General features: G+C 40.3%; 1 protein-coding gene across 7 annotated transcripts in view; it reads right to left on the reverse strand.

Moving 5' to 3' along the window:
- The window catches only part of LOC125327872, a 294758-nt gene that overhangs the window by 163286 nt on the left and 104407 nt on the right, over window positions 1–27065 (reverse strand). The window contains exon 1 of one of the 7 annotated variants that reach the window (XM_048307897.1): window positions 2384–2570. The exons of the other annotated variants lie outside the window; for them this stretch is intronic. Coding sequence (XP_048163854.1) covers window positions 2384–2481 — 98 coding nt within the window. The 5' untranslated portion in view covers window positions 2482–2570. Of the gene's footprint in view, window positions 1–2383; window positions 2571–27065 lie in introns of those variants that run through there. 7 annotated transcript variants of the gene reach the window in all.

Here is a 27065-nt window from a genome sequence, read left to right on the forward strand (position 1 = left end):
ACACAACACTTGCAGAAACACCCACGTGCACACACGCACACACATACACACACACAAGGGGGGGGGAAGGGGAGGTGCAGAGCACCATCTCTGCTTTAAAAACACTGTGAACTAGAGTAAGTTACAGATCAACTGATTGTGAGGTTTTCCTGGAAATGTAAATATACTTCTAAAAAAATCCATCTTGATGTTCTTCCCTCCTCCAAAAAGTGCTATGCCTGCCCCCACAACCAGAAGGTTTCCCGAAAGATTACTTTTCCAATCATCACTACCACTAACGATCTTTTGACTGCTATTTTAACTGATTAAATCATATCACTTAGTCAACACAATGTTGATATGACCTAGAGTTTGGCTGCATTTATTCCAAGGATATTATCAGAGAAGTGAAAAATTGAGCCTTAGAACCTTAGAAAAATAATGAATACTTACTTATACCTATTTCAAGACTGTCCAGTGCAGTCACAGCTTCGTTTTGTGGGGGCAGGGAGGGAGGTTTTGGGGCTTGCTTTCTTAATAAAGACCATAAATAATGTGACCCACAGGGACCTCAGGAGAGAAGATAGTCTGAATCCCCTGTCCCAGCTCACCATCAAGAAACACAGTAGGGTAGAAGGCAAACCCTACAACTGGGTCACATCAATACAAAGCCCACACATGCCATGACAGTCACCCCCAGTGCCCTATTTCATACTGTGACCCCTATCATCCCCCACTGGTATGGAACAGGGGGAGGAACAGCAGCAGCAGGAATCCCTTCATCCCCCATTACAGAGAAAAAGTAGCATCAAGATAACATTGTTTTGCCATCTCCCATAAGAGCAAAGAATCGTACACAGAATCACACACAGAATATGCTGAGTTGGAAGGGACCCACAAGCATCGTTGAGTCCAGCTCCAGATCCTGCACAGCACCATCTCAAAGAGTCAGAGCATGTGCCTGAGAGCATTGTCCAATCACTTCTTGATCTCTGGTAGGCTTGGTGCTGTGACCACTCCCCTGGCCTGTTAGGTACGCCCTTGGCTCAGAGCACCGCATAAAACCAGGGGTCAGGATGAGTGAGATAGCTCAAGGGCCCACAAGGATGTGCCTGGGTAGGGGCTGCCCCGGGCAAAGTGCCAAGAAAACAGGGCTGCAAGAAACTCCTCTCCTGGGCCATAGCTGGGGGACCTAGTCTAGGGCTCAGTGCAAAGTTCAGGTTAGAGATAGAGCCAGGCTGAGAGAAAAATACAAGTGTGGGGGCTCAAGTGATTCACAGCTGCAGGACCTCTCTCCCACTGAACTCATCTGCATGCAGGTGAGATGAAAGCTGTAATCTGCCCCTCACAGCTGTCACTGTAGGCTGTAAATACCTTCAGGCAGACATCATAAACTTCATTACACCTGGCTAGCCTCAGGTTTTTAGTACAGCATCCCAAAACATTACTTGCTCCTGCTCCTCACTTTCAAAGGGGAAAATACATATATATATTCCAACAACATTTCATAACTTCCAGAAATGCATTCCTGCAGACGTGCTGTACCCTAATCTAGCCTTTCAAAGCTGCTGAGAGAGCTGAGGCAGGCACCCAGGGGCCCTGTCTGCCAGACTACCCCCCTGGGGCTCTCTCCCCACCCTGCTCTGGGGCCTCTATATCCTGTGGTCAGCATTGCTCTGTCCCACTTGCTCAACTCCACTGCTGCAGGAGGAGCTCTGTTTCTCCTGGGCTTCTCCATGGGAAGCTTATGGCTAAAAGGAAGGCATGCATGCCCAGGTGCTCACTCTTCTTAGGCCTGTTATGCAGTTATAATAAGGACATACCTTGGGTTACTGCCACTTCATTGCTGGTCACAGCCCTGAATTGCCATTCCAACCTCTTTGGCTGGATTAACAAAAACTTTGCATTATGTAGCTTTTCATCAGAATCAACTTAAAATGGAAAAAGGTGCTCTATTTTCCTCTTTTTTTTTCTTGATAGGGAGGTTGTTTTTTTTAAATAAATCTACAATATGCATAGAAACACACACATTCTTTTGAAAATTAACTGTAAAGCTGGTCATTAACTGTAAAACAAGCCTGACATCTAAAATTTTGCTTATATTTTAAAAAGACTGAAAAAAATATTTTAAATATATCTCCACATGAAAGCTAACCAAGAGTAGTAAGTAACCAAGTCACTAAATCCAGCAGAATAGAAATCCGTGAGTAGAACTCAGGAGAGTGCTCCTTTCAAATTAAAAACTAGCACTTCCATGTTTGGGGAAGAGTTGCACACCTCCACAACTTGCCAGCTAAATGTCTGTTGTGGTATTAGCTCTGTTTTTACATTTTTTATATCCTAGGTATAATGTGAATAACAACTATCTATGAACATGGGGTTAATAAAGGAAATAATATTTTACCTTTGCTGATGACAGCAAAAGACTTCCAACAATGTCTGCACTCTTAAATCTTTATGCACTCTTAAATGCCTTATTCTATCAAATTGTAGTTCAACCATGACTCTGAGCAGAGGCCAGTGAAGTATCCAGCTTCAAAGTGTTCAGAGAAGGGGCCTTGTAAATAATATACATAATTTTATCTTTTGCATTCATTTTTAACCCTGAAAGAAAATGCAAGCAAAAAATTAATTATTAAAATAATCTATTGCATTCTTGCAGTTTTCATTCTTTAAAAAAATATTAATTATGTGCACCAAGGAATATAAGGAGCATAGAAACAAAACTACAGTGCATCAGCTTTCAGGTTTCCAGACGTTATCAGTGGTCAAATTTCAAAAAGGAAACAGCTTCCTCTGTTTCCACAGCTTCCATTTAGCTATAAACTTTCCTTCTAAAAGTAATTTATTTTGGCAACAATTAGTCCATTACACACAGCCCTCAAAAAAAATTAGCAACTACTCAGAAGTAAGCTAAAATGATGAGCTTAATTGCAACTCATTTGGGGGAGAAGAATAAATCTGGCTTATCTTCAACTATCATTCTTTTAAAAGATAAAGTATAAAAATCCTTAAAATGTTGTGAACTCAGGAAGAGACCATCAGTTTCAGAAGAAATAATAACGTTTGTGTAAAAGCTTTTACCATAGCCAACCTAATACACAGAGTAGGATTCAACAACACACAATTAGGAATATATATTTTGACACTTTTAAGGAAGCTGCCCTGCATAACTCAAAACTTCTTATCCAATGTTTATTCAGTAGATCATTTATGTATAATATTTGATATCAAATATTCAGTAAAGTCTCAGGATACTAAGACTCCAGCCTTGGGCACTGTAAACTTAAAAACTAAGTAAATTTAATTTTCTTCCCATTGAAAACCATGACAATTGAAGCAAATTCTCTACAGTGCCTCTTGCAATACTTAACATACCAAATTCTTCTTAACCTATGTCATCCTGAATCTCACCTTCTGCCATAAGTTACATAGCTAGAATAGAAATTGCCAGAGATAAAATCTTGCAGCCTTCATCTGCCAAGAGCTTTGTAACTTCTAAGACTGGACCAGACACTGTATTATTACCAAAAGGGACACTATTTCAATCTTTATTATTTTTCAGCAGAAAAACAGTTAAAATAGAATACCAAATACTAAATACCAAGCATTTCTGTCCCAGAATTCAACACTACACAGATGAAAGGGACAGTTTACGCTCCTCTGACCCGTAGCAAAAGAAATCAAGCCTTGCATTCAGATCATGCTTGGAAATTTTCTCTGGTATTATCATAACAATATATTTCTGTGTAACTCCTTTCCCAGCTCTGGCTGGTATTTTCTGACAGGAATCTCACCCATCAGAAAAAAAAACTCATCAGCTGAAAAAAATGTTTTATGAAAACATAACAGATTCAAAGAGATTATGAGGAAACACATACCCTAAATGCTCTGATTCCCACTGGTTTTCCTGGCTCTCCAAAGCAGGCTGGGGCATGGCCTGGGCAGAACACAGCTGAGGGGATTTAGAGACAGCTACCCCCAGTTTGCAAGAAGCAATGTCCTTCAGACATGGACCACGTGCCAAGCAGTTTGTTTCATCAAAGGTGGCCTGGGCAGCAGCAGCAGTACAGCAGGCATCCATCTTTCTGTGGTGCACCAAAACCTCCAATGCCCACAAATGGAGGGGTGGAGAAGTGTTTGCAGTTCTGCATGGAGCAGGTTAGAAGTCAGCATTGAACATGACTTGCTTTTTGAGTGGGCAGTGACTCAGCTCCAGCACTGCCAGCAGGTGCATGAGCCCGGCACTGCCTCTGAGCTGTGGTACAGTCGCACTTTGGGGACCTGAGCTGGTATTTCTATCTTACACTACATAAAAACACTGATTTGCTCCGAGATGGCTCAGCCAGCTCTGAAGCAAGGTGGTCCTGGAGACACAGGTCCTAAACTCTCCATAAACCCTTCCTTGCAAAAAAAGGAAAAGCTATTCCAACCACCAAGGCAGGAACAGCCAGTTCCGATGCTTTTGCTTATCGGTCAGTGGTTTAGGGAGCAAAGGAAGATAAAGATACAAGGAGGGGGATGGAGGGTGGAAAGAGGTTTTTTTAGCAGGCCCAGTGTTAGGTCATCCTGAGTTCAGATTTCAAAAAAAATCATGATGGCACGTTGCCAAGATGACCAATATTTCTGAAGGAGTTGCTTTTGAAATTATTCTAATAAAACAGACTTAAAAGCATGTCTATATTCAGTATTGGTGCTGGCTCTTGATATTAAAACCTTATCTCTCCTCCTCCCTTCCTGACCCACCATTAAATACAATTAACTCCACTTTCTTTCCAATGCCTTCTGCTTTCTTGGCAAAGACCAGGCTGCAAAGCCTATCAGAAAGCAGAGAATGGAGGCAGGAAGGATGAAACACAGTGGGAGAGCTGTGCCCAAAGCTGATGATCTGAACACAATTTAGCTTACAGTTAATTCTCAGCAGGATTTTTGTAATGTCCTTTATCACCTATGAAGCCATTTCCTCATTATTCATTATCATTACACATAGCAAGACAAGGAAAGATGTTTCTGCACAAAATGGAAAACCATTAGCATAGAATCACAAATCATAAAGGCTCAATGAATTTTAGAAAAGTAACCAATTCTTGCTTCTGTTCACTAGGGAAAAGTAGTAATACTACATCCCACTGAGGTATCTCTAGCAAAACCCCTGAACATTCTGTGCAAAACTTCCTCTGGACTTGTCAGAGCTCCTCTCAGAGGGAAATCAAGAAGTCCCATCCAGTCTGCACCCTCCAGTTCTCACTCTTGTGTCACACAGAGCACATGTTTATGCTGTTTGCCCTGTTACATTTTAATATGGGAAAGTCATCTACAAAGAATAAGAGAAAACAGTGTAATACACATTTCAACTTCGCTCCTTCCTGGAATCCACTGCTAATGCATTTCAGCCACAAAGTGTACCAAAAACATTTAGCTTATTGGTATTTTTTCAAGTCATGTATAGTAGAACGATTCTTAGTCAAGAGTCATAGAGATCTTCTATAGCACTCATTTCTACTAATGCATGAGGGAAAACTTGTTTTCACCATCACAGACAAGAAATCTGCCTCAGTAGATAAAGATAACTAACTCATGAAGCCAAGAGTCAAAAATATTTCAGAGGCAACCACAGGTCAACATGACATTTCCTTTATCTGATCTTGGATTGTGCTTGCACATGGCAAAAGGAAAAACATGCTGATAACATTTGTGGTGTCTTAGTACTGAAATTGAGTTTGTGTGCACCTGTGAGAAAGCACAGGCAGATTGCAAACCATTACCTGCCTTTGGCAACTGAAGGAATTTACTTTTTCAGTGAATGGAAGTCTGAAAGGAACTACTTCCACAGAGAATACTAGAAGCTCACTAAGTCACAGGTATGCTGGAAAGGCAATATGCAAGAAATTAGGCTTTTTGTATTCCTACAAAATAACATTTTGAGCTTCGGGGACAAAGCCAAACTCCTGCATACTAATGTCAACACAAAGACAATTTACCTACACATAAGTAACAACCTCATTGCAAAACCTGGCCATTAAACTTCATCCCTTCTTCTAATCCCCTGTATTATGCACTTTTTGCAACTGACTGTTCCTTCTTATTTGACCTGTTTAACCTCACTGTTTAATCTTTCTACTCCCAGACCACTTTTGCTGCTCTCTCAGCTCACAGAGAGCTTCCATTAGAGCTCTCCTCAGCCTGGAGGAATGTTAATTGTTGTACAAATCACCCTGTAAAAGTATCATAAAAAAGAGCTGAGCAACAGAAACTCAACCACTAGTCCAACGCATTCAGCTCTGTTTCCGTCATTCAAAAAAATATGAAGACAAGTCAAAACCAGAAGTTTTGTTTTCAGGTAGAAAAAAAGGAAAAATGTAACACAACTGTGAAAAAGCTGAACACAGAAAGAAAACTAAACTTCTTTGGAGATGAAATAGCACAATGCAAGTATGTAAGGAAACCACAAACAGAAATCTTGGCACAGATTAAACTCCAAAAGACAGATACGATTTTTTTTTTTAAAACTACAGCCTGTTCTGAGAGAGGAGGTTTATCTTTCCTTATTGTTCAATTAAGCATTTGCCCCAGCTCCTTCTCATATGTACACGCTACGAAAAGACCCATTAGTTAAAAAAAAAAAAAAAGAAAAAAGGGTAGCCCATTTTTATAGTATAGTTCTGGTAACTCCAACAGCCTATCATGAACTTCAATTAAACACACAGGTAAGTGGACAAGAACACACCTCTAGTCATACACTCACTGAACGAGCTGTGAGGACAAGCACTACCAGGAACAAGCCACTGAGTAGTCGGGGACAAGACAGCAATGTCAAGAGAACTGGTGGCGTCAGCAAACAACAGAGAGGCCCACCAAGGTTTCCACAGGAAAAAAACAACAAGAAGTATTAAAGCAGTTTTGGGAGACCCAGTAGTTAGAGGCAAACCTTTTATAAACTCAGTTGGAAAAGCATACAGCACCAGATTACACGAGCCATTACACCAATCTGCCGCAACTGCAATGTTGTGGCCTCTTCACTGGGCTGAATCCTCAGCCTCTGCCTCCACTTCCTCCCACCACAAAAACCTCTCACTAAATGCTCTAGGACTTTGTGGCCTCTCTGCAGTCCAACTAAAAGTATTCTGCTCTTCCATTTCTCTCCAGCTACAAGTACTGCACCAGATTTTTAGATTCTGAGTTTGAAGGAAAAACAAAAAAGGAGCTCCTATGCTAGATGGCAAATCTCCTGCGGCAATCCACAAGTTGGAACGGATCAGGGGGGCAGATCTGCAGCTCTGACCTGAGCATGAGGCTCTTACAAACACACTTGGGACATCAGCATCAGTGAAGAAGCAGAGGGTGAAAGAACATGCTACTACAGTGGCCTTTCCTATAATCTTATAATGAATGATGCCTCAGAGAGAAACAAATGTCTAGTCAGTGAAGGCACAATTTCCTAATTTCTTTCACTCTTAGAGAAGGCTTTATTTTCATAGTCTTTTTTAACTGCTTAATGGGAATCCAGTATATCTGCCATACTTCAATTTTCTACATTTCCGTTGATTACAACAGCACTTCCCTGCACAGAACACACTGCACACCCTATTCAGCAGCTGACATATTGGTATTTTGGTGGCTTCTGACAGAGCTTAACTTTCTCCCTTTCATTTGCTTCCTTTGAAGTCTTAAAAGGAATACATCTATCATCTTCTTACTAGAAATATAGAAAAGCCCTACAGGTAATAGGTTTACTACCAGCTATGGGTTTTCTAGCAAACACAATGCTATATGGTCAGAAGTGTGTTTCCTGCCCAGAAGCATGTGGGGCTATCAGAACTAACTCCACAGACCGATTCCCTCCCTTCATTGACAACTCACCCTGATACTGTTTTGCCCCCAGTGCATCAAAAACTGTATGAGCTTACGCTCCACAAAAGAAGCAAAAACTGTATGGACTTATCCTCCCCAAAAAAAATAATTTTTATCCTGCTACTGTTTCATCAATCATAGAGTGAGAGAATGCAGGTGTAAGTCTGTGCATGCAAGGGGCTTCAAATCTCCCTCTCTCACCCTGAGGACTTTTATTAGTGTTATAAAGTCAGAACCTCAGCTAGACTGTTTCTTTCATCACATCACTTGGAGACAATCAGTTGTACCCGATAACAAGCTGCCTAACTTCTCCTTTCAGAATCCCAGACTGTCCAGCCTAACCTTGAAGGGGGGAAAGTAAAATAAATGACTTCTCTCTTAGGGTTTGGCTTCAAACAGAAGGCAGAGAGTAGAAATGACTGGGAATTGATGTGTGGAGATGTGAAAACACTAAGAGAGACATTTCAAACCTCTTCCCAGGTAACTTCATAAGAGACGATTTCAGACTTGAAAGCACTGCCTTGATTAAGGTACCACTACTAAAAAAAAAAAAAAAAGTTAACTTCAATCAAATCAAGTGACTGTGGAAACCTCTTTTAAATACCACTGCCTGCAATCTCATAGAGTCCCAGGCAAAGTTCCCAAAGACTTCAATAAAACATTTGTCTGGGATAAGGAGTGCCAGATTTGGCCCACTTTAATACATTAAGTCTGTGGTAGGTGAAAAACTGAAACATGGAGCAGTTGTGAAACTACCCTCATAGCCAAGGAGATAAGAGAAAACAGCACTCATCCTTCCCCACAATGGGAACATGCAGAGGGTGGATGGGAAAGTTAAAAAGGAGGAGGGAGCAGGAATTTTAGGATAAAAATTATTTAATATCCTCCCAGTGTGGGCTGGAAAGGATTGTGTTATGCCTGTTAGAGAAATTGGCTGGAGTGGAAGGCTGAGAAAGTGTTCAAGGACGCGTTTGTGTGAGCGCGCTTGTGAGTGTGTTAAGGCTCAGGTCTGTGCAAGTTCACAAAGTTTAGTCAATTCTCCTGCCAACTCTTCCCAGCTTGAGACAAATACAGATAACCTCGGCTTAACCCAACTTCAAGCAAACCTTCACTTCTCACCCCCACCCTCAATTAGTAACTTTCAATCCAAAGTGCCTAAAAATAAACTGTGAAATCACCTCAGTTACAGCTCTAGTAATGCACTTTTCCATAAACTTCTCCATGTCACTGAACTGATTCAAATACCATTTGCTAAAAGACAAATAAATGTACGGGAGGGGTGCTGTGGCTTGACTTCCCTGGTTTTTACCCCTGCAGAACAGCTTTTCTACCCCCACAGCAAACAAGGCTGCATTAGTGTTACCTGCTGCTGCTTTTAAGATATGCAATGCTAAAATAGCTGGTTAGATTGCTTTTCAAACAAGACGGGTTTCTTGCACAGCAAAACACTGTTATTCAATACATGCATTTCATAATAATTTCAGGACCTTTTTTTTTTTTCTCCCTGTCCCCCAGCTGGGAACATCCATGCTCAAGGCAAACTCCAGCATCAAGACCACCCAGATTCATCTTCATCTCTCAACTGTCTGCCTCTGCTGCACCGAGATAAAAATCTAGACAGAGCCTTTATTATTATTTTATCCAGAACTTGTCTAAACCTTTACCTGCAAAACACTGACTCACTCTGTCTTTAACCACCTGAAGAATGCAAAGGAAGATAAATTAACTCATGGGCATAGAAACTCAACAGGCAACAGCATAAACTTGCAAATCAAACTGTGAAAGTCAGAGCAACAACAGAAGTTTTTCAAACAGATGAAAACTCAAGTCCTAAAAATAGAAGTCAGGGAAGCATGGCTGATCTGTTCCTTTTGCCATAGTTCTATTTTATCATCAGATTATAGCTAATAATATTTAATTTGTGTCTCATCAATCCCAAATTAATAGCTTTGAATACTAAATAATCACCACCACACACAATTTTAGGCAAGAGTTTCCTAAGAAAACAAGATATTGGCAAATAGACAACTCTTTTCACCTCAAGTCTTTTTAGAGAGGAAAGCTGATATAAGCTACAACATTCCAAGTTCGGGTAAAAAGCTGGTGGATCACTAAGTTACCACTTAAAGCTTATCAAATGAACTTTAATGCTACAGCATGTTTGATTTTTCCCTCTTGCCCACCTCATCAGCCCCCATTGCCAAAGCTCAGTGACAAATTGCAACATCTCTGCTTTGAGTGTAATTGCATTGGTCAGAGTCACAAAAGATTCTGTCGAGTGCTAGGAAACAGGAAGCAAAAACCGCTGCCTTTCATTTTGAGAATTAGTATTCTGTGTCTGGAAAAGCCTCCTGCCTGAGACTATTAGCAGGTCACGTCTCAATGCCCACCTTGCTCAGTGGAATACCTTAGTAGTGGTGGCAACATACAAATCTTTCCTGCTGCAAAGGAAGCCAACAGTGCTGTCCCACTAAAAGACAGTGTCAGGCATTTGAAAAAACAGAGGAACCTCTGAAAAATAGGTATTAAAAACCTTAACACGACCCTTCAGATTACAGGAAAACCTTCACCCATCATTTTGACACTTCACACATCAGTATGATAAGATTATCATACCAGAATGAGCATGCTACATTAGCACACTGGAAGAAAATGAACCATTTTCTTCCAGACCTCACATGTCAGTGAAATTTAGGAAATATTTACCATGTTTTGGATGTTCTAGGAGTCAAAATGTTTAAACTTCCACCATAAATTATAACATAGTATCAAAAGGCTAAGGTAAGTACCGTGACTGCATAAAATATTTCTATAGGCGTATTACCAAAACCACTTTTGCTGAATTGTCATCAAATGGGGAATTTATACCTGCAGTCCCTGTTCCCAATTTGAGTAAGAGGGCAGCTGCTCCATTCTGTGATTATCCCAGTGCCCCAGATTCAGGGGAAAGCCAAACAAAACACATTCAGGAGGGCAAGTCAGGAATTCTCTGGCTTTGTCCTCAGCAGTAGAAATGTAATTTTCTTCTGTGTTGTTTGGATTATCATGAGGGGTCAGCACTTAAAAATTCACTGTAAACCATGTTACAAAGAGGCAATTATGGTAATAAGGGAGTATAATAAACTTTGCAGTTTACCCACTGTTATCCACACTTAATTTACTTTACAGGTAGAGTTAAGTGCTTCGTATCAACACTGTTTTTTTCAAGCAGATAACCAATACATGATTCTTAATTTGTGGCACTTTGGGGAGGGGGTGAGAGGAAGGGAAAGACAGACAAGGCACTGTTCACTGTCATGCTTTCTCAGTCAATGCTTTTCACCTCTGCAACCGAGTCTTCTGCAGAAAATGGATATGGCTGAAAGTGTTTGGAATAACAACACCTCCATTTGTAAATGACAAATGCTGATTTCTTTCAACAGGAAGGAGACATACTTCTACCACCATTTTCTCCAGGAAGTAAGTCCTCAGCTGCACCAGGCAAAGCAATGGTAAGTACTTAGCATATTCTTGCTTGCAACATAGAATGAGTCGACAAACGCACAATAGGATCTAATGTAACCCTGAATCCAAAGTAAACAATTCAGGAAAAGGTGAATATTTTTTTCTCCCCAGTAGCTACATACTTTGACTCTGTTTGTTTTCTATATGTGCTGTCCTTGCATTTATGATTTTGCATTTTGGGAGGAGAAAATACAGCAGTGTTCAAAATTATTCTCTGCAACTATTCATTATGATTCCAGGAATAAACAAACATTTTCAACTGATTAGAAAACCTCAGTGAAACCAACTTATCATTTCATTAATTCTTCATTCAGTTAAAGTAAACAAATAGGCTTCATGTGAGGTTAGCTCCAGGGTTTATTCAAGTCACATCTGACATTAATGTTTTAACCAAACCCATTATGCAGTGATTTTCATGGCCTTCCTCAGGAAAAAAAAAAAAAAAAAAAAAAAAGGCAACCTCAAAAGATTTGGGAAAGGCAGACTTTGTGTTTTCACAGTCCTGGGAAAAACTTGGGGTTGTCCCACACTGCAGTTAGAAGAAAAAAAAAACAAAACAAAACACTCCCTCTAGGAGTGATGCAGGATTCCCAGACCTCGCCTGAGCAAAGAGAGCAAGACCAGATGGCACCCAGATTTGCTGCTATTTCACAGGGCCTAGCTAAGCCCAAACCCGGGAAAAATACGGCAGGCCTGCTCCATAGAGACTGCAGTCCTGGGCTACGTGCTGCTCTATGAGCTGTTCCTCATAGAGTCAAGGTGATCAAAGACCTGTTACCCCACAAAAAACCCAGTACATTTATCACTAAAGGTATTACCCTACGGAAGAAATTATTAGTTTGAGAAAGTGGGGAGAAAGCAAATACACTGCAATTATAAAATCTTACAGTGAAAAGTAATATTTTCACAAACTGCTTCAGCAAGTAGAAAGACAGGTTTTCAGGAATTTTAGATTTTTCACCAGAAGTGCTTAGAGCCCAAACAAAAAAAGCACTGTTCTGCAAGGGCAGGAAAAAAGCCATTATGCAGAAGCAGTTGAATTCCTTAATCCAAGCTGCCTGACAGGGTAAAGGTAAGCCAGCAGGTAAAATGATTAAGTACATTGCTTGAAAATATTACTTCTTAATAAAACCAAAATAATTTTCAGTGGAGAATTTTAATACTGAATATATACATATATACATACACACACACATATATATATATTTATATAAAGATTTAAAACTATATCAGCATAAGCTTCCTGCCCAAAACAAGAACAAGCTTTAGTGGAAACATTCCTTCAAAGCCATCATCTTTTCACCATGTGTTGTCCAGGGCTTATCACAATTGCAACACAGTGAAAAACCTTCTATAACACACAATTTCTATTCCATTTCATACTTGTCATAAACTTTATGAAAAAAAAAAGATTGCTCTTATCTGTGTTTTCTCTATTGGGTCCAACTTCTTTGCAGTCCACCAAAAACACTGCAATAATGTCTTTTGCTACACTGCTCTAAAGGCTAATTTCTCATAGCAGAAATAGAAACAGTAGTGTGGAAAATCCATAGGACACAGTAGCTTCCTTCCCAGTGTACAAATGGTGAAAACAAACAGGAAATAGAGATTAAAATAGGATGAGCAGAAATAGACCTCTGACTCTTAACAGAAAAAAAAGCTTATTTGTAAGCAATGCTTTTCACAAAATACATGGTTTTTATGTAAATGTTCTTTTTTTTTTTATATATATATATTAAGTAACAGTATTTTAACCAGAACCCAAAATGTTTGCATTTAGTCTCAGCCCATTCTTTTTCACAGCCTGGGCTCCACTCTATTATGTTAGATCTTCATACTTCCCATTTCCCTTATGGGGGGATGAAATATTTCACTGCAGGTGTATTCTGAACAGCGTCCAAACCTACAGGGAAAGAGGGAGCTACACTCCTGTGGGACACAGCCGCAGCAATCTGCAAACCTGAGTTTGCAAATATACTGCAGAGTTTAGACAACAATGTAACACAACACTACAAACAATGTCACGTTAGAGACATTTGAACGCTGAATTCCGCAAGGGAACTTCCTGCAGGTCAATCAAAACACACCCTGATATGGTGGGGAACACGCAGCAGCCCTTCACCTTCTTGTCTTTCAGTCATTTCTTTCTCATGATGCCAGGGTGTCACCTTTGGCTTTGTCCTCTGCCTGCCTCCATACACCTACAACTGACCTAAAATCCTGCCTGCTTTAGCATTTTAGTGCCTCCCCTTCCTGTTCTCTTCATAAAACCAAAACACTCAACCCAGTCCCTCATTATTGTTGCTGAGATGCGAGATAATCTCTTCCCTTCTGGCTGTGACAGAAGTAATCTTGCCCCCTGAAATCCATTCAAAATGCAAAATTCATTTTTTTCTGGATTACTGCCTCAAGCACATTCCCCCTATTTCATCCTGCCAGTCCTCCTACTGGCTCCCCCTTTTTCTACTACATTAAGCACAAATTGCTTGCCTTCATCTTAAGGGTTGTTCTTAGATGATGACAACTGACGCAACTGCCCTACACATTCACTTAAAACCCAGGTAACGAAACCTAATTGTAGTTACATACAAAATCTCTTGCATAAGGAGTAGATAGCACTCAAAGCCTTGCACTTTAATAACCAACATAGTAGTGTACAGCTTCTCACAACAAAACCTCTGGCACACAGATGAGGTGCTCTCCTCTCTTTGCAGGTTGAGCCCAGTGCAGGCTTTTAAAACAGCTGAACTTCTGAACCATTTTACAGTGGGCTTCCATTTTACTGGGCTTCCAACAGAGACATTCTGGTGTGTGGGAAGTGCTGGGGCATCTTCCTGGCAACAACCGCACCCACAGGAAACCTCACCAAAAACGGCATGGTGGTATTTCAATTCCTTTCTCCCCCTCAGAGCGAGTTCACTCAGAAAAGACTTTTAACTCCTGTGATACATTGTCTCATTTTATCAAGCTGGTACAATTTCAAAGAGGTAGTTCAGGCTCCATGAGACACACTTCGCTACCTGACAGTGCATGTATTTCTTTCCACAATAAGAAGGGTCCGCTGCTTGTAGGTATTTAAACCTGCAATTTTTGCAACCATCCCCTAAACCCTCTGCACGTAATGGCCAAAATAAGGGGAAGAAGAGTTCAGAGGGACAACTTGTAATTTCAGTTAATCTCCAAACTAGGGAACTGAGACCAAATTGATTTTCAGGTCCTGCACGTCTACCACACCTGCAATCCAACCCTCTGGCTGGTCAACCTCCAGGAACACATCAGCTCCCCAAACCTTAGACCCGCCTGACCCGGTGTGAATGGAAAGGAAATCCAAAGTGCTCAGATCAAAAGACAATGGAGGCATGTTCTAACATAGTTTCCACAGATCATTTTAGGAGGTGGCATAGTATCTCTGGAAAAGTCCGAAAACTATATAAGCTAACACTTAAGTTAACATTATTAAATGGGTTCAAAAAAAATCCCGAACAACTAATGGTCCTTTATTACGTACTTGAAGGAAAGCTGAAAGATAAATAACAAAGGAAAAAGAAATCTCCAAGCAAACATATGAATGTATAGACTGTGCACCAAAGAAAAGCTTCCACCCAGGAACCATTTTAGAAGCAGCATCACACATCTCACCAGCAGACTAATTTTCACATGCTGAGACAGTGGTAAAACACTTCTACATGGAACTTTAGAAAAAGAACCCCTCTTTTGTTAAGGATAGTGGGTAATTGGAATAGTTTACCAAGGATGACTGGCAAATTGCTGTTACTGAAGGTTTCTAAGAACAGTTTCTAAGTCAGTCATCTGTCAGGAATGATACAAGGCTGTTTCAAGCTCAGGTACAGAGAAGGACATGTTAGCCTGTTTTTCATGACCCAATGCAGCACTTGAAATTTTTGTCAATGTGCACCAAAAGCTAGGGAAGTCTTAGACTCCCCAACATAAAAACAAGATGATAGAAAATGTTGAAATCACTGGATGAGCACGCATTCACATGCCTGCCCAGCCTGGGTGCACTTTGCAAAGCATAGTGGGGATTTTGCTACTGTTACCTCCTGCTCCAGTAGAGCTCCAGTTTCCTCCTCTGAACCTTCTCAGACCTGTGGTATACACCTTGTATCCTTCTGCCCTACTAGGATCCAAGATGCTCTCAAGGTCAGGCAGGCTGCTTACTTTGTTCAAAAGTAAAGAAATGTGCTCTCAAAAGAGAACATCTTCAGGTTCTCCCTGTGCATTTCCTGCCCGTTGGAATAATGGTATAGGAAACAAGTTGCTATCTTACCTGCCTCTCCTTCCTGCCAAGTATGCCATGAGATCCAAGTGGTAGTCCTATCTTTTCTTTCTAGGTCCTGAATGCACTGCAGCCCAGTATAAACCAAAGATTACATTCTGTTTTCATCAAATGCTGTATCAGGATATGTGATGAGGGAAAATTTAAAAAAAAAAGGAACCAAAGTTAGCTTTTGAACCTCCAGACATGTTCTTACATCAAGGCTATTGCAAATGACCTTGCACTCAAATTACCCTTTTCCAACTTACTGCATCCCTGCTCCTTTTGTGTGTCCTGTTACCCAGAAGCTTTCAGGATTCACCAATGCTTCTGTGAAACTTCCAACCTGCAACATATTGTTCCTGTCCATAATTTACTCATCAGAGTTAGAAAAGCTAAAGCCCTTGAATATGGCAAGAGAAGGGAAGAGAACAAGAAAAACCACTACAGAAGTGCCAGCAGCACAAGGAAAACCAGGGGAAATGTGGGTCCTTCATGTGAAAAGGCCAAGGGACCTGGTGGCAAAGGACACGGATAAAGCTGAGGTACTTCATTGTTAAGACTTGTCTTCAGAAATCCCAGATCCTTGAGACCAATGGGAAAGTCTGGAGAAAGGAAGACTTACTGCTGGTGGAGAAGGATCTGGTTAGGATCAGACTTAAACTCTCCATGCTCGAGGCCTTGGGGCCTAACTGGATCTACCCAAAAGTGCTGAGAGAAATAGTCAATGCCATTTTGAGGATGCCCTCAATCTATGAAATGTCACAGCAACTGGCAGACTTTGTCTCAAAGACCAAAAGAAAACAGATGTCCCTTTGAGAAGGGCAAGAAGGACAATCCGAGCAACTAGAGATCAGCCAGTCCTCACTTTAATCCATAGGAAGGTGATGAAGCAAGTAATCCTGGAAACCATTTCAGAGGGATCTGAGCAAAATGGAGACTAAGGTGACAGGAATCTTACAAAGTTCAAAGAGAAATGACAAGTCCTACCTCTGCGCAGGAATAATTCCAGGCACCTCTATCATATGAGGGAGACCAAGAAAGCTGAGACTGCTCAGCCCGGAAAAAAGACAACTTGAGAGATCTTATCAGCAACCTCACACCAGTGGTGATGTGGGACAGGAAAGGAGGGCAGGCAGGAAGGTTGACACAAATCTCAAGACAATTCCAAGTAACCATTGGGGTATCTCCTACTAGAAGCACAAGAAAAGCATAAAGCTGTAGCATTTAGTACGAGGGGGTCTTCCATCAAAAATTAAAGCTGTCAGCTTATAATTAGAGAAACTAATGTATAACTGCAATGACTGTAAATAGAAATGTCATATATTAGATTTTATAAGATTAATTTTTTTCTAATCACACTTAATATGTGATTTATGAAGACAGCAATTACATTAATACAGCTAAACAGTGGTTTGTATCATTTTATACTGGCCTTGCTAAAGAATCAGATTCCTTTATCTCAACATTTCTACAAAATTGACTCCATGGAACCACATCCATCAGTAGGATGGAATGATGAAGAAAGCAAGCTGGTTTACAGCAGCGTGAAAAATTTACAGTTTAACTAAGATTACAGATTTCATGTGATATAAAGACAAAAAGTCCGCAAAGAATGCCAATAAACTAGTATCTTTTTTCTAACTCATCTCCCACATGAGCACAGAATAATCCCTAAAGAGGAATCTGGGGGTGAAGCACAGGACACTCATCTCAGGCAGTGGAAGAGTGTTTCCTACACACATTGTAGAGATATACAGTTCTTTGACAATACGTAAGACTAGAGAACTTTTTTTTAGATAAACATCTCCTGCTGATTAGAACAAATGTTTTGATAAATCCAGGTGTTTATTCTAGCAGCAGGAAGGAGTGACAATGATAACATTTCCTCCTTACTCTCAGGCATAACAAATTTTTAAAAACTCCCATGTTCCACCACGAAAGACATTTGTCAGCATTTTCTTTCCATACACAAGAAAAGACTACACTAAACTGGCTGAAATAAATGAATGCATTTATGGTGGTATTCTCACGGGGACCAACAATGCACATGGTAAAATCAAGGATTTGATTTTACATTCTCTGTGATGATAAAACTCAAATAATACATCTAATTGTGAAAAATGTCACAGGAAATATGACAACAGAGGAATCCCTTAGAAAAGCTATCTCAGTCCTTGATCTTTGCATTCACTTTCCTTGAAATATATTTGTTAACAAGAACAAATAATCACCCAGTCAGCATTGACCCAAAAATGTGTTAAAGACACCATAACTGTCCTACTAAATAAATTGTCTGCTGAGCAACCCAAGCAGAGAAAATAAACATATGGTATTAGAAGTTTTATTTTGTTACTTTCTTAGACCTTGATTCTTCAGCACCTTCAGAAGTCAAATTGCACAGCATGCAAAAATCATTTGTAAATAGTGGTTATTATGGGTGTAAAAGGTGACAGCACTCCTGCTGGGAACTCTGTAGTCCCCAACTTAGAATAAACAAAATATACTCAAAATAATGCTGCCACTTACTTACATGTCATGAATCTGGCTGAAAGAAGCACCTGTTTGGGAATTAAGATCTCTCCCATCCTTCTAAATCCCTCACCACTGTTCAAAAAAAGTTGCTACAAACAGTAGCTCTGCAGCACTGGCATGTGCAAGTCAAATGCCCGAAAAGGAGCTGGCAGGATCAAAATACAATGGAAATAAAATATCATGATCACAGACCTCACTGAATGGCCTCATTTGTGTGCATCAATGAAAGTCCCTGGACTGAATAAAAGGCCTTCATTAAAGTCAGAGATGAAGTCATAAAGCACATGATTAGATACATTTCTGGTTTATTTCATTTATTAGTTGTGGTAGGGTTTTTTGGTTGGTTAGGTTTGGTTTTGTTTTTTTGGTGGTGGTGGTTTTTTGGTTTTTTGCTTGCTTTTTGAGGGGTGAGAAGGACTTTTTTTTGGAGCTCTTTTTAAGATATCCAGAACATATGATGAGATTACTATCTTTCAATCCCAGATATCTAAGCAGATTTCTTTTCCAGCTGTAAGCCAAGGAAACATACCAAGGAAGATGGAAATTCCTGAAGATTCTGAACTTGTTGGGTAGTAGTTAAATATTTAGATGTTGTTTTCCTCCTTCCTAGCCATGACTTCTTTTTTCCATCATTTCACTGGATTTAATTTTTTTCCTACAGAGTGATTTATGAAAAACAACAGCTAGCCAGCAGCAGAAGCAGCAACAGCATGAGCTCCAGGTGTTAGGAAAAACCCTACATAATTAATTTTCTCTTTGATATATTATCACTTCCCCAAAAATATTATGCTTGCAGATCCAAAGATCTATCACATCCCAACGCAGTTTTAATCCATGTGTAACATTTTCCTTTGTCTTGGGTGAGACTGTATTTCCCAGGAAATACAGATAGCAGGATTCAAAAATGGATTGTTCTGTGGCAACTAATAATATACCAAGTGGTGCTTCAAGACTGACACAGTCTGGTGGTGTTGTTTTAAGGCAGAATCTAGTAAAACAGATGGCATTGGATTTCACACTCCTTTGTCAACTCAGTTCACCAATGAGCTGACACATTGATTTTTCCATTGTTTTTTACAACCTCCAAGAAGTTACAAAAATTCAAATCTAAATTCAACTTTAAGGGGTATTATAGGCCCCTTGGTAGTTTTGCCAGTTTTAACATGTTCATGTAACAGACCATATAATTCTGCAAGTTGATTCTCAGTGCCTATAGCAGCACTTGAAGTTGGGATGGTTTTCTGTTGGTTAAACCTTCTCATGTAGAGACCTGAAATTCATAACTGGAATAAGTTTATTTTTCTTCACAGTGATATACACTTCTCCTAAATAAGTATTCTGGTATTACATATACACAATTTATCATCTGCAAAATGGCATCTCTTCCAGAAATATGGAAGCCTTTTAAATAAAATTATCAGCTGCCAAAAGTTGACTGGGGCAGGGAATTTTCTTCTCACTCCAAGTAAGAATACAGAAAGCGATCAAGCAAGATGGGGTACCTGAGGATAACTTGGCACTGTAGTAAAGGATGAGCTGGAAAAAGCCATGCCAAGAGATCCCGGAAGCCTCAGAATGAAGACTTAAACAGTCTCAAAAGCAAAAAGAGATACATGGAAAGCTTTTGTAAAGTTGCAACATATGTAAATGCCAGGGGATGAAGACTAACAGAAGTCCAGTTTCCAAGATGTGTTGAGTCCATTTACATAAGCACCGAGGAGCTATATAATTATATCCTTATCACTGGAATAACTGTTTCAAAGAACAGGCAGAACATTCAGGATCTCCTGAAAAACTGAATTCAAACTGAAAGCCTATATTTTTTTTTTTCTTCTCTAATCAAAAAATTCCCAAAATGTGGTACACAAGCTTCTTCAAATGTATGTGCAGAGCAAGAACCTCAGCTGACTTCTGCTCTCCAACAAAGAGCCAGGATCTGCTGTCTTGACATGCAGGTCTGGGAATTGCATACAACCAACCCTGGCCTGCACAGGAACAAGGTCTGTGTCCCCATCCTTGCAAAAAGCAGAACAAATATCACTGCCTCCACCACCCATAATCCATACCCCAAGTGTGCCTGGAAACTTCTGTTCCAACCTCAAAAAATCCATATATACCAGTCCAAGTGTGCCCTCCACATTTCCATGGTGATTTTTTTTTCCCCCATCTCTTCAGTAAAATGTTTTTTAAATCTATCAGCATGAACAATATATGATATTGTTAGAGAAAAACAGCTTTCTTCCCCTGCTCTTTTTGAAGAGACAAAGTTAAAAGAGCATTTCTAGTTTGAAAAAAATGCGTGAGGCAATGAAGACTAACAGAAGTCCAGTTTCCAAGATGTGTTGTTGAGTGCATTTACATAAGCACTGAGGAGCTATATAATTATATCCTTATCACTGGAATAACTGTTTCAAAGAACAGGCAGAACATTCTGCTTTACAGATAAAAAGAGAGGGAGAGAGAGAGAGAGAGGAACACCTTCTTCCTTTAACATAGCTCCATTTTTGAAAGCTGGCAGATATTTCATTTGCAGCTTTCTCTTGAAGAATGATCAAGTTGGAGAGATGCTGCTGGCAGCAGGTCTGAAAGAATGAAGAACATCAACAAACAACATATCTTCTTTTTTAATCCTAACGCTTTCAAATTGAAGGAATTAAGATTCCATTATTCCCCCTCTGAATCTAAACAAGGATACTTTGAAGCAAGAACCAACTAAGATAACTTGTTTAATATCCCAAGTGCTCTGCATGTAAGAGATTGCTTTCTGCATTCTCGAGGGAAAAAACCTCTGAAGGACAGGAGCTGGCAGAATAAGGCAACAATATCCAATACAGTAAAAATGAAGTGTACACATGTCCACACTGCACCTTCAAGACATCAAGACACAGCAACCAGAGAGTCAGTGTCTTAGTCTTTCCCTATGCTTTACTCAACCCCCATGGAAGATCTGACCATCTCAACCCCCACAGAGGAAACCCTGTCATTGACACCATGAAGAGTGGGTGGCAGAGGCACAGAAGGCCTCTTGCAGAGGGACAAATTTAAAAAGCTTTGATTAAATTTTCCATGGTAACCCAAATCAGTGGCAATATTCCTTCCCTTTAAAAGAGGGTTATCGGGACTTCATGTCATTCTCTTCACCAGCTGAGAAATGTTTCAAAACTAAATGAAAACTGGCAAGTGCAGAAAACAATCACTGTTTTTCACCCCCCTGTAACATGTACAGTTGTTTAAGGACAGCACTATACTGTACTGCAATTTTTGACAGAATTTTTTTCCTTCTTTTTTACCACACAAAAAGTTTGGACACTGGGGAGAAAAAGTGGGTAGTTCTGGCCTGAAAATAAATAAAAACCTTGCCAGAAAGAAATTCACATAAAACCTACCTAGAATGATGTACAGGTTGCATGTGGCGTAATGTAGAGGCAGCCACATACTGAAAATCTGAATAGGCTGTTTTTCAATGAATAAAGTCTTTTAAAACACAGTAATAATATTGGGAGGAGAAAGATGGGACAACAGAGTTGGGCAGAGAGGTGGGAAATCAAATTATGCTTAAACACTGCAGTTCTAAGTATGATTTCATTCAAAGACAAACTGGGCTGCAATGTGTATTTTTAGCTCCTAAGTGGGTGCTCATATGCCATATGTAGCTTTTTACCACAAAGTGTTGTGTCCTAAATATAGGCTCGTGCTCCTGTTCACAGCATAATTGTGGAAATCCTTGCTCCAGTCTGAAGCCACAGGGGAAGCAGAAGCTCTTAGCAGCAATGACTCCGAGGTTAGAAATCCTCCCCCAAAGCCTAGCCAACTTTCTTCAAGACTTGTATTAAGTTAGAACTTAAAGGGTTTTAAGGATCCTTTATTCAGTGCCCAGATTCTCTTTAATCACAGCTCATTTGCTTCCCTTGCCAACACTTCCTAAATTCCCTCTCTCTCTCTCGTCTTTTCTCCTAAGATATCCCTGTGAAGGCTGTCTCCGGTGTTTTTCAGGGGAGGGGTGTGTAAAGGAGACATGGCAGCTGAAACCGTTCACAGAACCGTAACAGCACCATAATAGAAAGGACCTCTCTGAGGAAAGAAAACATAAGCAGCTTTTAACACAAAGATTGGAAAAGAATAGATCACTAGGACTGGAATGAGGTGGAGGAGTCTGGCAAATTCAATCTTTCAGAAGAGGAATGGCTCTATTTGGAGCAGAGATACAGCCAGTGGCAACATCCTGCCTTTTTTTTTTTTTTTTTTTTTAAGTAGGCTTAAAATCACCCAGTACAGAGAGAAAACAAATAAAAGAACTGGCTTAAAGGTTAGACCACCAACATCAATAAAAGAAAATATGTCTACTTGTCTATAGTTTCCTTTCAGTTGCCTATATTTTTACACAAGAAGTATAAACAACCCTCACTTAACTGCAAAGCAATGTTCACCTCTGCATCTACCCAGGGCTGCTGCAGTGCTGCAGGAAAGCCTTGTGACAGGCTATGAAGGGGCAGGGGGAGAGAGGAGGAGGAGGAGAAGGAAGAAATGGCAGAGAGGAGCATGGAACCTCCAGATGTGAAACATTAATGACTATCACACCTCCCACCCCAGCCATCCGCAAGAGCCCGGCTTTGCAGCCAGCACGACCTTGAGGCCCTCTGTAGCGCCTCAAACTGCACCTGCGTGGGATTAAGTATCCTGATAGTGAGTGATAGCCCTGCCAGCTCAGGCTGAAACAGCTTTCAGCAGATCAAACAGCAGCAGGATGAGGAGGAGGAGGAAGAAAAAGCAGCAGAAGGAAGAGCAGAGCAGTGCCTTCCCAGCTGGAAAGAATAAGCAATAATATTGATTTAGGTTGCTAAACTTGTCCAAGGCACCACCTGCAAAAACCTGTGCATGAAATTCTTATACGTATGTTTGGATCACTGCTGGTTGCAGCTCACCCAAGAGCTACAGCCTGACAGATGTGTATCTGGACTGTAATTCGGAAATATCCCCCACGCAACTTGTAATTACGTTTTCACCTTCTTTGAATCAGCAGGTTTATGGTTACTGGCCATTTGAAATTCAGATGTGCATGGGCAGAAGAGATCTAGCACTAAGAAATTTTCTAAGGCATCAGTCAGGCTGCTTGGTTCAAATATTGCTAATAGCCCTAAAAAGAATCTGTAACATAGCAGCATTCAAAATATTCCTGAGCAGTCACATGAGCTGAGTTAGCCATGATTTTTTTAGTGCCTTGGAAATATAACTCCTGCAACTACAGAAGGGGCTACAGCATCAGTTGAAGAGTCACTTCTGGTCAGTTGAGGGAGAGAGATTACAGAAAGGGAGATTTTATTAAAAATGGAAGAAAAGTATTGCAATAACCCTTTTCCAATATGTTTCTACTTACACAATCAAAGCCATTCTACCTGAAGGCTTTGTTTGAAAATAGCATTTCCAAACTTTCAGAAAAAACCAATGCTATTGCTAGATTAGAGCAAGAAGCATAGAATGTGAGAAAGTCCAATTAATGCTAAAATTCAAGAGGTTTTCTTTTTTTTTTTTTTGTTCTCTTTGCATCCTTTATTAAGAGCAGACTATCACTTCCTAGAATTTCTATTTCCACCCAAAAGTGATAGAAATATTGACTGATTTGACCTGCATGTCATGGCAGGTAGGCGTGCTTAATAAAAAACCTTGAAATGCATTCATAATCTTACAATTCAGCACTGGGTAGAAAAACAGTGTAGTACTCATACAGTGACCTAGCTTCAAGAAGAACAGGTGGATGGCAACCTGAACGTTTCCATAAAGCTACCTTTTATTCCACTCATCTGCATCTATTCATTCTCCCAAATACACACTTCTCTCCTCTAAGCTTGCAATCATAGCAGGTGAGGCATAAACACTAACTTAGATCACCTATTTTATTAGCAATTAATTCAGAGGAAAGTCAACTGCTTACATACCAGTGTTAAGAGAAGAAAGCAGAGAGGGAGGCCACAGGTGCACTTTTATGTTTGCTGAGACAAAATATTGACGGGCTCAAGAAAAGGCCTAGATGTCCTCCAAAACTCAGGAAGTGCAATAATGCCCTAGAAGTGTGCTGCTGTGAAATGGAATTTATACACACAAATAAGGAAAGCTGATCTGTTCATCTGCTGGGTGACATACTGATCACTTTTGAGTGACATTAGAGTGACATCAGTAGCAGCCAATCACAGTGCTCCATATGTATCTGGTGTTCTTTGCACTATTCCATATTTACGGATAAATACTACGAGGGTGTTAATCGTAAGCTGTGTTTTTCTTCCTCATCATGCTCTAAATAAAGCAGCTGTTTCCATCCAGCATCAAACCTGACCAAAAAATATAAAAGAAAACAAAAGAAATTTAAAAATGCAGTCTCTCATCTCAGTGTGTTCTCTGACAAATTCAGAAACAATACGTGGAAAGCGGGGGAGAGCAGCTGGAGTTATATGTCACCGCTTCCTGAAAACCTGTAGGCAGCCAAGAGCTTCAGCTCAGCTCTTCCTTGGCTGGGAGATGGCAACACATGAGAAAAAAGCAGGTAGGGTCAAACATTAGGTCAAGGCTTTTGTTGTCACTAAAAAAACAAATGCGATTGTTATTTCCATCTAAGGCATTTTAAATTGTCTGAACAACTGAAGTACCGTTCCTCTTCCTCCAACATCACTGCGTCCTCTGACATGTTTTGAGGGGGAGAAGCTTTTGTAAGGCAGAAGTGCAGCCTGCTTCTCACTGACAGAGCACACAGTCTCAGGCAGGTGCAGCAGGAACAGTTTGGGCAGACCACGCAAGGCTACAGCTCCACACACACCAGCACCCAGGCTCCCACAGCTGGCCCTGGGGGCACAGCAAAGGCCAACAACCTGCACATCTGTAATTGCCAGAGTCTCTGTGCTCCCGAGCTGGGTGCTGCTGAAGGCTGGACCTTTGGCAGCTTGCTGCTTTGGCAAAGCCATCATATAGCAGGGGTGATGCAGGGGTTTTCCTTCGCTGACTGGAAATGGTGTTCCTTGCAAAAGAAAAATTTGTGAAGTCTCTCTTGGTGCCAAGCAACACCAAAACCAACTTGCCATTCTCCTTTCCCATAACCATGCCCATGAACTGACCACCTGGAGGCATGTGTGTGTGAAGGTGTGTGCCTAGGCACGCACACACACACTCTGGGCGTACGCAAGCCTAGCAATAGACTCCTTTTCCAATTTTCAAACCTTTACCACAAGAACAGGGTTTCTGAGGAAGCAGCTGTAGCTGGAAGCAAACATGAGGCTGAGTTCAGGACACTGGCTTTGAGGTGAACTGGCATCTCTCAGACTGGTGTCCCATTTTCATCAACAGATTTAGCAAATTTACAAAGGAAAAAAGAAATGGTCAAAGCTAACTTCAAATGTATCTCATACAGGTACTTTGAAACATACTGTTTCACCATTCATGCAAAATCCATATATAAGCATTCCGATTATGTTATGCACCACCTTATAATTAACATGGCTCAAAGAGCAGAGGGTGCCATATAAATATAAAGCTAATGAGCTGACTTAAAAGGCAGAACACACAACACAAAAACACCATTTTTATTGGCCAGTACTTTATTCCTGTGCCACTTAATCAAACCCAGCTCATTTTACTCGTACTATATTGCTCAGAGCAAAAGCCTAGTGAGCTGGCTCTGCCATTTAACTACATTTTGCTCAGCTATGCCTATTCCCTGGCTGTGATAATACATATATTCATTACATGTAAATAGCACCGCATTATAACCAAATACAACTGAACTGCATCATATTATGATTAAAATATATATTAGTGCCAAAGATATAATTGCCTTCTTTCCTCCAGGACATTCTCTCCTAGTCCAGGAGCCCACATTATAGCCCATCAAGATAGCTTTATTGCTGCAGGAAGGGAAATTCCAGTCTCCTACCAGGCTCTCTCTTTATATTCTTTGTGGGAACGATTCATGGATGAAGGTACAGGAACTCTACCTGTGTCCACAGCTCAGACAGCCACTCAGCACCATACACAGAGTATTACAGAATAAATTGGGATGCGTTTAAAACAAAGCTCGAGGGCAGAAAAAAGAAAAATGCGTATCAGGCAGTAGGGCCTAGAGTTACAGCCTAAACCCCATGAGGGAGATTTTTGATAACACGGAAATTTGCCGCAAGAAGGGAATTAGTTTCTAACAGCACACGGAAGGAAATACAGTAAAAGCCTGCTTTCCAAGCCTGTGCTTCCAAAGGATATAAGTACTTTCTCAGAAGTTGACAGCTCATCTCCAGGAAGCTGCATAACCAACAAGGTCCACTCATACAGGGGGGCTAAACCTGAACAATCAAGATGATTTATAATATCAATTAGAGAAAGTTTTCCAGAGATACTATTTTCACCACATTCACAGCACTTTTCTATTCTTGTTCTCCAAAATATCCAAAATTCTAAAACTTAACCATGGAAATATAAAAACTGGTTAAAAAATAACCATATATATAAAAACTGGTTAAAAAATAACTATCCAGCTTCTGTGTTTTCCTAAAAGGAAAAAAAAACAGTCAGTGATCAGAACTGTGTTTAGTATGCACTTACAGCTAAAAACAATTTAAAGACCAATGCCTTTTACCTCAATGTTTTATAATTCTCCATATTTTATACTACCTTATAAATGTTGGTACATAAAATCTCACAATGTTCTTCACATAGAATTTATCATTATGTCTGTTCAAAGTCTCATTATGTGAGTTCAAAGCTTTCTTATAAAGTCATCTGCAAATACCACTATCTGAAAAGTGAATAGCAAGAACATTGTTCTTATAACTCTTAGAGGGGAACAGAAAGGTAAGACCTTAAAACAAGGAAAATGACAAACATACTTACCATTCATTCCCTGCCTTACTGATCAGAACAACTTCCACCAAAAGGCCACAGTCCT

This window comes from Corvus hawaiiensis, chromosome 1 (genome assembly GCF_020740725.1).
Source record: "Corvus hawaiiensis isolate bCorHaw1 chromosome 1, bCorHaw1.pri.cur, whole genome shotgun sequence".
NCBI classification, from domain to species: Eukaryota; Metazoa; Chordata; class Aves; order Passeriformes; family Corvidae; genus Corvus; species Corvus hawaiiensis.